The sequence below is a fragment of the Pterocles gutturalis genome, unplaced genomic scaffold (assembly GCF_000699245.1).
Source record: "Pterocles gutturalis isolate BGI_N339 unplaced genomic scaffold, ASM69924v1 Scaffold40343, whole genome shotgun sequence".
In the NCBI taxonomy this organism is placed as follows: Eukaryota; Metazoa; Chordata; class Aves; order Pterocliformes; family Pteroclidae; genus Pterocles; species Pterocles gutturalis.
The window spans coordinates 1-10,824 of NW_010119410.1; the positions used below are offsets into that span (position 1 = coordinate 1).

General features: G+C 49.6%; 1 protein-coding gene across 1 annotated transcript; it reads right to left on the reverse strand.

Moving 5' to 3' along the window:
- Positions 1-2,960: 2,960 nt before the first annotated feature.
- On the reverse strand, positions 2,961-9,064 carry TCEB3 (transcription elongation factor B (SIII), polypeptide 3 (110kDa, elongin A); the record flags this gene model as incomplete). The annotated part of the gene is made up of 10 exons (XM_010076562.1): positions 2,961-3,197; positions 3,349-3,500; positions 3,800-3,911; positions 4,171-4,351; positions 4,628-4,725; positions 5,139-5,294; positions 5,669-5,783; positions 6,226-7,441; positions 8,268-8,386; positions 9,008-9,064. Coding segments are annotated over 10 exons (2,268 nt in total), but the record flags the coding sequence as incomplete, so codon positions are not given.
- Between the last annotated feature and the right edge of the window lie 1,760 nt (positions 9,065-10,824).

Here is a 10,824-nt window from a genome sequence, read left to right on the forward strand (position 1 = left end):
CATCCCGGCTTCGGGTGGACCCCGGGGACGTGTGAGCCGGTGGGGGAAGCGCAGAGCTGCCCTGCAGCAGCGCCAGGAAGAGCTCCGTGGGGTTAGACGGGGGGGGACAGGAGCATCACCCCCCCGTGCCCCTGGGACACCCCCACACCAGCTCTGCCTGCCCCACAGGCCGGGTTTTGCTGATGGCATATTTAACATTCATTGTTCAGAGACAGAAAAGAACATGCAGGCGTGGTCCAGTGTTTGGCTTTTATTGAGACATGATTTTCCTCTTTTCATATAACTTATCTAATTAAAATATTCATCTTAGTTACCACAAAAAAGGAACATAGAAAATTGTATATACACAGTTAGGGACCAAAATACAAATGCAAGTCCAAGTCACTCCCTCTCCTGCTCCTGTTACTCATCCCACCGCTGGCAGGGCAGCGAAGGGGGATGAGGCAGCTCTGCTCAGTTCCTTCGTGTAGTGTTGCACAGAAACATTGCACAAGAGTAACACCCCGGGCACTGCGAGACTGGCAACGGAGCAAGCGCTTTACCCCTAGACTTTGCTTAGTTTGTGTCTTATGGCAGTGACCATCCTCTCCTCCCTGCTGAGGGCTGGTACCCAGCTCTTCTGGCTGCACGGTTTCAGTGTCTGAGCAAAAGCAAATGGAGGGAAGGGAGAGCGGCTGGCATTGGCCCCAGTACCAGTGGGACCCACTAGGCCCAGAGCAGAGTAAAGTGAGACCCAGTCTGATCCTCTCTGTACCCCCCTCCCTGCCATCCAGCTAAGCTGAAATACAGACACAGTGGGCAAAGCCTAGAGCAAAACGCCTGCTCCAAGAGGGAAGGTACATCACCCCGTAACAGCAATGCTTTGGGCGGTACCCACAGCTGAGTATCTCGCCGGACGATTAATTAAACGGCAGTTTAGCAGTGCCCAAGATTGTTCTTGGGCTTCACACCAATTCTTTGCTCAAGACTCCACTGCGGCCTGAACACCATGCCACACTCCCCTTCCTTCTGCCCCTACCCCAAGTACAGAGGAGAAATAAATGGTAGCACAACAGTCAGCAGAAGAGAATATATTGTTATCTAATTAAAAATCCAGCAAAATTAAATACAGCAAAAATGCCAGAGTAAGGAGCCATTATTTGACAGCACAACACACACTGAAATGCTGCATGGTGACATTAAAGCATTGGGACTGTAACAAAACTTACAGCACAAGAGTCTGAGAACATTCTTCCAAGACCTTCAAAATAACAAAAGAACAAATAAACCAGAGACAGGTGTTCAAAATGGTTTAAAATTTAAAAACAAACAAACAACAAAAGAGATAAAAAGAAAGAAACCAACAGGAACCAGAAGCATACAGGGATTTTTCCAGAGCCCTCCAGGGAGGGCTCTTCACAGCAACATTTCCCCCGGTCAGTGTGCACAGACAACTCCACCGGCTGGGGATTTGGCAGCCACAGAAAGGCAGCAGCAGAGCTTCTCAAAAGCTGCCACCAACAGCATCTATCACCAGAACCTTTTCCACCTCAACAGCAAAGTCCTAGGGCAGCAAATATGGCTTGGAACAGGAGAACCTCTCCCCTTTCTGATCCAGTCACACCTCCGAGCGCTAACAGAGGCCGTCTCCCTCGCCACATGACCTGGGTCTAACCAGCTCCATCCTCTGCTTGCACCACCTCTGGGAACGTTCGCTTTCAAGGCAGATGTAACCCACAAGCAGAAACGTTCACAATACGCTTCACATTTAATAGCGAGTGCCTAGCTGTGTCTGGCTCCTCACTCTGCTGCAGCCTCAGCGAATCCACCCGAAATCACACACCTCATGAACACGCCGGCTCGCTGACCTCCCCAGAGGAGCGATGCTCCAGGGCACTTCCTCACACTTCCACCAACCCCAGCATCCCAGTCCACTGGGTCACATCGCACACCCCTTCCTTCCAGAGCTCCAGTTCCTCAGACACTAAGTACAACCAAGCTTTTTGAACTCCTGCTATGTAGTATGCACACCTTAAAAACAAACCACATTCCGTTATTCACTTCCCGCCAACCCCAGTCAAGTGGTTTCAGGTTCAAAGATTAAAATCCTTGCTTTTTCCAAAGAGGAGGCAAAGGAAAACATACAGGGAGAAGACAGGATTTAAGCACCAGCTTCCAAACTGGAAATAAATCCTTCCCAATTCCACACAGAAAACAAGATAAAAGCATTACTTCTTTCCACTAAAAGAGGCAACCTGATGCCTTCACTGATATTTAAAAACTGTTTTTAACTTCAGAGGCAAAGTCCCCTCTCTCTCTCTCTCAAAAAAAATAAAAGTTAAAATCTGATGGGGCACAGTAAAATTTCTCCCAAAACCCCTCATAGCTTTATTCCCAGTAGCCAACAGAAAACAACAGCAGCAGAGAAAAAGTTCCCAATGCCTCTTGGCGTCCCTGCACAACAACCTAAGCATCTGTACAAGATCTCCAGTAACAGCAGAGAGAGGTTAAGAGCTATGATTTTATTAACATACGTGAGTAGAGAGCAAAGCCTCAGGACTTGATGCGCTTGCCAAAGGATGGACGAGCAGATGGGCCACCGGTCCTACCTGTCCCAGAGAGTCCAGGTGGGACTTTGGGCCCAGCAGGTACCAGATCACGAGGAAAGACTCTGTGACACCCAGTGTCTACTCAGACAGATGGATTCCTGCCAGCTCAAGTCACAGAGAAGCCGGCCCTTGTACTAGACTGCGACAGGGGAGACTACTGGGAGCAACATAAATAATACCAGCCAGGTAGAGGGGCAAAATATTAATTAAAACCATTTTATAATTTATTAAGAGGTTAAATAGTAAATAGTCTCTGGATCTTCCACTCTCAGCAGGCGCCAAGACTTCACATTTTCTTGTGTTGGGAGATTCTGTACACCCTTCTTTTGACAGATGACAAAGCCAGAAACGACGTTAAGGGCAGGGGGAAAAGAGGAGGGCTTGACACTGAGAAAGGGACCAGAATAAAAGATAAAATACTGTGCTGTCGTCTTATGCAGATCGAAGATTCTCTCAGCAGCTGCAGCCTTCGCAGGGTTCAAAGAAAAGGGTTGTTTGGGTACCTTCTCCCCCACGAGAAGGAAAATCCCAGATCTACACTGCAAACTTATCTCCGAGAGAACCTGTTTTTGAAAGCTTTGATAGTCTTTGCCATCATGGGTGCAATTTCTGCAACAGAGAAATGGGAAAAAAAAAATCAAACAAAAAACCCCACATATTAAAGCAGCAGTCACAAACTAGGGGAGCAGAGAGCAATTCAAAGCTGCAGCCCCAGAAAAGCAGATGCAAGGCAGGCGTAAGTTCTGCGGTTGGTACTTACTCTTCACTGGTGGTTTCCTGGGGTCGTAGGAGGAGAAGGTGCTACCTGAAGATGGGACAGAATGGGCGCTGCTCGTGCTGGGCCCATCATAGGACTGCTCCTCGCTCGCACGGGCGTGCCTTTTGCTAGATGCATACAGGACTGGTTTTATTCTGAAACAGAGACAGGACAGACATTTCAGGAAGGAGTCACTGCGGTTTGATGCAATTCCTCACGCACAAGCCGCATTTCCTAACAGCAGCATGGCTGATACCACATGGAACCAGCAGCGACCAGCATCTCCACACTTCCCAGCAAGAAAGAAGCTATTACAGGTACAAGTTCCACTGCACTGCAAAAGTACCTCCCGGACACACAGGTATCCTTTCCCGCCAGGACACAGAGCTTCAGGCTGGCAGGAGCCCACAGGAAAAGAGGTCCTGAACAGCAAGTGCTACTGAGAAACACTCACTTGGTCTTCTCTGGCATCAGAGGTCCTCCAGTTCCAAACTTCTCTTGTCTCCTTCGTACATCCCGAGGGGGCTTTGCTGCAGAGTTCACAAAGGCCATTTTGGCCACTCTACCTGTAGGAGGCCAGAGGGAAACACTGCTTAGACCCAGCTTATTATAAAGGAGGCTCCTCAGTGCTTGTCTTATTACAGCAAGCTCCAACCTCCACTCCCCAGTCCATCCATTCCAAAGGCCACCACAAAGAACAGAGAGTTAAGCAAATCCTAAACGGGACTAGATTTAAACCAGCCACTCCAAAAGACCTTCCCTCAAAGAAGACACTTCCTAGGCAGCGTTCCCCAACTCCTCTCTGATCATTCAGCCATACTTTACCTTTGGGTTTGTTGGCATGAGCTGAGCCGATGTTCCGTGCTAACATCAGCAGCCGCTGCTCTCGCGCGTCGTGCAGTCGAAGGTACATCTCCCGCCAGGACTCAAACTCTTCTGGCTTGTCGTTCTTGAAGTCTCGGAGACAGTGATTGTGCCACAGTTGATCTGTTTCCTCAATGAGGGTCTGAAACAAACCCACACGTCAGCTGGGATCCCTCCTGACACCTTCACCCCCCTCTCCCTCAGCTGCAGCTCGCGCCAGCGCCACTGGACTGTCACAGAGGGCAAGACAGCTTAGGGGCCAGCAAGAGATGGGCAGACGGCAAATCCAGGAACTCGGAAAAAGCAAGAGCCACCTCTTGTTGAAAATAACATTGTTCTCTACTATTCTGCTAGTGCAAACGAGGACAGAACAGCACTACTACGAGTCCCCATCCCTTCCCCAGGCCGAGGCACTCACATGGTTACATTCCTCAATGCGATACAGCTGCTCTGGGGTGCATCTCTCCAACACTGGCTCCAGCACAGAGAAAGGGACACCACCCACTTCATAGATGGCTAGAGAGAAGCAACATGCACAGAGTATTTATCCTGCTCCTTCCTTGCCAAGGAAAGGGTCTGATACCCTGAAATGCAGCGAGAAAAAGCAGCAGCGCTGCGCCCCACTACGGGGGAGGGAGAAAGGAACTGTAGGTGCAATAACTCTAGTGGGTCATCAGGCACCAAGAAGGGCCCACACTAGTCTCTGTTTCCCACTATTTCCAGTCCTTTAGCACCCTCTGAAAGCATGCTGGGTGCTGATGCCTGCAGCACCTGAGCTTTCAGGGAGATCTGTCCTGTATCAGTCAGCTTGCCTTGTGCCAAGGGGCAACGGTTCACCTGCTCCAAGGCCAATATACAAACAAGTTACTAAGACATCAGTCTAGCTGTGTGGCAACGTGACTTTAAGACAGACGGGGAAAGGTACTTACAGTCGATGTTATTACTGAGGACTCTGATACACTGCTGGTACAAGGACATCATCTTTGGAAGGTAGGCAGTTTTAGAGCCTGAATACACTTGCATCTTGGAATTCAACCGGCGACCTGTAAAACCTGCTTCGCTCTCTTCAACTGGCGAGGACACTGCTGTAAAGAGAAAGACTTGGAGTAGGAAGGGAACAGAGAAAAGAAGAGTCCACCCTGATGAATGGCACAGGAATTCAGAGAATCAGTCACCCAGAAGCAACCGAAAGGGCCAAGTGTTCTCTAAGAGTCGTGGAATCCAGTTCAGGAAGGGCACATCCAAATCCCAAACCTCAAGGATTTGCTGAGGATCTTCTTCATTTCTGCTAGAGCATACGGGAAGGACACCCCCTTTTTCTGAAACACAGCCTCTGGGCATCAGAGGCAGGACACTAGACCCCAACAGAAAGACCTGAACCCAGCCAGCATCCGCTTCCACTCCCTCCCACACACAGTGGCTGCAGCCCATTTTAAATCCCTTTTCCTGCCCAATATACCTCTCCTTTTCGTCTGGGAGCAGGTAACGGACTCGATTGAAGGAAGAGGGCGGTAGTTGGCCTGGATTGGGGGCAGCGGGATGTCTGGTAATGTTGGTATGACATCTAAAAGGATCTGGAAGACGAGAATGTACATGCAAGTAAGACAAGAATAAGGAGAATGTTACATTCCACCAGTGTACAAACAGCACTGAACTGCATTTTGATACTCTGAATATTGCTCATTTTTCAAGCTTTCACAAAAAAAGGTCTGTCTTCTAGAAGAAGCTGCATTGTAACACCAGTTCTCCCATTTCTCCCCCATTTCTGGAGACCAACAGATTTAGTTAACAAAACTGCAGTACTGATACAGATAAAAAAGGGCAATTTTAGAGAAGCATAAATACTTAAGAGGAGAAACATGGGAACCTCGCTAGCAGGTGGAGATGCAGTGCATGTTAGACAGGGTGCTGAGCTGACTCACAGATACTCTGCATGCTCAAAAAGTGTATCATGACCAATATGCTTCCAGGTGATCCCACCTCCTTTGTTCACTTTAGGATCTTTCCAAACCTTACCCTCTTTGGTTTAGGAGCCTCTGGTGGGTCCTTCTCTGCCACCTTCTCACTTGTTCGCTTGTGGCTTGGACTCTTCTGACTCGAGGTTGAGCTGTTGGCACTGGCTTTGGATCCGTTCTGCTTGCTGTGTGCTCGGTCCTTCTCCCCAGCCGACACAGAGGGTTTGACCACTTTCTTTTTCTTTTTCTGGGGCTGGTCATAGCTGAGGTATGACTCAAAGGACATTGTAGGCTGTTCAAATTCATCCTCCGCTTCCCCGTCCCCAGAATTGGAGGAAAAGCCCACTGACTTTTTGTCCACGTCGGAGGCTTTACGCTTCCTCCCTGAAGATTTTAAGCTCCCAGAAATCCCCTTTTCTTTAATCCTATTTGACGAGTCACTCTCAGCTTTCTGTTTCTCCCGCTCTGTGTTAGAGGTCACCAAGCTCAGCTTGGGCTTTTCCAATTTGCTTTTTTCAGAGTCCCGATGTTTTTGTTTCTTAACGTGGTTGTCCAAGGACTCTTCCAAGTGTGCCGACATGTGCAACTTCTCCTTTCTGGAGGCGCCGCTTTCTCGGTTCTTCTCCTTTTTGGTGCCGTCTGACATCCTCTGCTTCTCCTTGCTGCTCCCTACCATGGGGGCTTCTCGGAGCTGCTCTTTAAAAGAGGTCTTGTGCAATCTCTCTGGGCTGAAGGCAGAGGGCCCGTCGTCCCCCCTGCCATCAAGTCGCTGCTTCTTGTGAGATGACTTGTGCTCTTTGCTTCGACTCATGTTCCCTTTGTCATAGAACTCACTGGGGTTCCTCTCCCGGCTTCCTCCCACCTTCTCCTGAAAGCCGTGGCCTTTACTGGCTTTTCGATGAAACACTGTCGGTTCTTCCTGCTCCTCAGAGCCGTAAGGGTCTGTGTACGCATCCTGAGGGCTCTCACTTGCCTCAGGTGACACAGCTTGTCCATAGTCCGAGTGCTCCTGATCTGAGGAGAGCACTGGGGAAGATCTGCCCCAACCCTTCCCCTCGTGGCTGCTATAGCCGTAAGTCTCGTGGGCTCTCTCAGACCTAGGATACCTTTTGGACTTCTTTTCCCTGTGATCTGGGCTGTAGGACTGGCTGCAAGACGGCTGGAAGGGATCTGAATAGTCCTGGTCAGGTTCCTCATCCTCTCCGAGGGAGGATCCATGATGTCTTTTGTTTGAGCTGCTCCTCTCGTAGTCACGGTCTTCAGAATCGACGTTGTTTCTGAAGGGACAAGAAAATAATACCGTTAGCTTAAAATTTCCCAATTTGAATGAAAAGAGACACTCTCCATGGACCACATGGATGGGAACCTCTCTTACAGAAGACTAAGGTTGTCTTTGGTAGTTTTGTGGCAAGAACACCACTAATTCTCTCAGGCACAGCAACATTCAGGAATTTAGAAACTGCATTTCTAGTGCAGGGATCGATGAGGCATTCTTATTAGGACTCAGGACTTCACAGTTCACGAGGAAGCGGAGACAGATGCACAGAGAGACTTCTCCATGCCTACACACTCCGGGCCGGGTGGTGCCTACGGAAACATGTCCCCCAGTTCAGCACGCAGGGATAGCACAGCCATCGAAATTATCACCACATCTAAATGATCTCATCGCTGGGTTCAGTGCAGCTCTGCGTTACAACATGCTGGCTAGCATCAGCTTTCAGTTTCCATAGGATTCTTGCACATAAAAGGCTTCTTTCAAAGCAAGCCACTTCCTTTACTCGGGCCTAGAACTTCTTCTCTTTAGCATCATAAAACGGGAAGCAAGCAGATTGCATCTCTTGCGTTAATAGAGGCACTTTTCCAGCCTCTACTGTTAATCTCTTCATCAAACTGCAAATTCTTGAAAATCGGTCCCTATTCCCACACAAAACTGCAGATGTCAGCAACCCAGCTCTCTGCAGCTAGCAGAGGCAAAGCCCCCGTGCAGAGTTAGCACACTTGTGTTACAAGTTCTTCCAGAGCCTTGGTCACAGAGGTTTATAATCTCCACTGCAAAAATATAACAAAGCTTATCCATCAAGATAACCGAACAGGTTCACTCACCTGTCTGCCTCCTGGGACAGCGGCACTAGCTTCTTCCACCTGGCTACGAGATTCTTCGCAAAGTCTCCTACAAGCTCGTGTTTCCGTAAACTGTTCACAGTCTTCCCAACACCCGTCTCCTTCACAAAAGAGCCAAGACATAAATTCATCTTAGCAAAGCAGTCAGCATTCTCACCTCTGCCAACCTTCCTACAAAGTTAACCCGCTACCTGTCGCCGCTAGATAGAAATAAACTTCCTTGATCTGAGGGCAAAGATATCACATATAATATGTTTTCAGCGACCATTATATCATTTAATACAGTTCTGTAAATTAAAGACAACTTGACTCTGCCTTAGTCCAACATGAATTATTTGCATTAACAAACCAAGTTAGCATTTACCATGGCTGTTGGTAAGTCAGAAGTCACCAATAATTTTAAGGATTAGCGCTTCCTAATTTCGTGCTGATTCAGTTATCGCTAGGAAGGGCTCCAACTCCCACAGCCCAGTCAAGCGTTAAGCTTTTGGAAGAGCTGAGGATGACAAACCGTCCTCCACAGCTTCGCACTTGCTCTGACACACCCCTTTGTTGTGCGCGGAACCTCCAGAGCCTCATGACAATCGTGCCTGTGACACCAGGCTGTAGCAGGTGGCCGAGGCAAGGCACCCTGTTCCAGGGAAAGCGGCATTTCCGCGGCAAACGGTTATCCTGTGACTTGACAGACACGATGAAAGGGTGAGAGATTTCACAGCTCTTACCACGAGAATGTCAACTGTGATGGGCAACTCAGACAGCCTCTTCAGACTTTTCAGCAGCTGCAGACACAAGAAGGGAAGTGTTCAGACTTGTCATACTGAGCCACATGCTGTGATTAGAAAGGAAAAAGTTCTGCACCGCATGAGAGCTTGTTAGAAAGATCCATGTATCTTAAAAAAACAATAAAAAGCAACAGCTGGCTTTCTGAGAGGCCACCGCACACATACCTTTGCCTAAGTGTCAGTTGACCAAGTGTTTACACCTGCACGTTCATTAGAAACCTTAACACAGTTTCAGTTCAGCAGACTTCCCAACCAAGTAATAAAAATCTCAAAATGACGCTGTCAGGAAACCAGGCATTTTCGTTACCTGCGTTGTCAGGAATGCACTTATCTGACAATCTAAGATCTCAAAACCTCTGCTTATTGCCGCTGTCCAAGTGGCATGCAGCCCGGCAATATCCGAGTAGGGACACATTTGGGAGCTGTGTCTGTACAGAACAGCAAAACCTCACTTTGCTCACAACCTCCCTGGACCACAGACACACCAAGTGAGACACCTCCGATGCGGTGAGGCTTCAGAGCGTGCGCTGATCTGTACTGCCTATGGAAACAAGCTGATGGGGTACACCCCGCTGCCTCCAGCTGAAATCAGCCAAGCACGCTCAAACCTGGCAGCTCAAATGAGAAGTAACCGAGATCCTACAAGTCCTGTGGTCAGGGGACCTTTCTGCTGGGGAAGAGAAAAGGTTTAAAGTCACTGTCCTGGCTACTAACAGCTTGGGAGTGTTTACCACCTCTCCCACCCCTTGCAAACACATCAACTGAGAGAGAAATGACTTAACACCACAAGGTTACTGGAGAGTCAGCCCGTGCAAACAGCGCCCAAAGACTGACAATGCCCGAGAAACGCAGACAAGCAGTTACTGCCCCAAGCTGACACAAGGGTCAGGAACCAGGAGCACCAACTGTCTGTGCGCAGCACACTCAGACAATATTTGAAGTCTTGCGCGTGCTCTCAGAGCACCACGGGGCCCGAGATGCCCTGGAACTGACTCCTCCGCAGTCCCTCAGCTCCATTTTGGGGCCTCACAGGTTAAACCCTGCTCTGGTCTTGGCTGAGAGGGTGAGAAAAGGAACCAGACCCCCATCGCTTTGCCCCCAGGCAGGCTGGAGCCGAGGGTCAGCACTTGGAACGCTTCAGTATCCATCCTTCTTGGAGGTGTCGGAAAGCGAGCGGTTCTGCAGGCGTTTTCCTCAGTTAAACAAAATTACCTAAGTGCAGAGTGGCTGCACGGCCGTCACTGCCTCGTCTTTGCCTTGAATTAAGTGAAACATGAACCCAACACCTGTGAATAGTCACAGCAGATGCTCCCCCTATAAAGTACAACACGACAAGTCTGCAGTGGGACAACACCTGAGCTCAACCCTAACTCCAAACTTCAGTCGAAAAAGCAGCTCAGAGCCCTGGTGCCCAGCGGGAGAGCTCCTGTCACAACAGACGCAGCCGAATGTCACCAAACAGATCCAAGCACAGGCAGCGATGGGGACAGCGTGCTCCCGGCAGCAGCTCTGCCACAGCTGCTGCGGGCAGGAGACACGTTCCCTCCTGGAGATGGACGAGAGGCATCGAGCAACGTCCCCAAGGCCAGACGGGGGGCACCCGTGCCAGGGGCTGAGTCAAAACCCCGCACAAATGCTGGCGATCGCGGCGGCCTTGCCCGGTCCCAGCACAGGGCTATGCCTCCCCGTCGCCCCACGCTGAGGGCCGCGGCTCTTCCACCATGAACACGTCACCAGGGCAAGACTCTTCCGGCAAG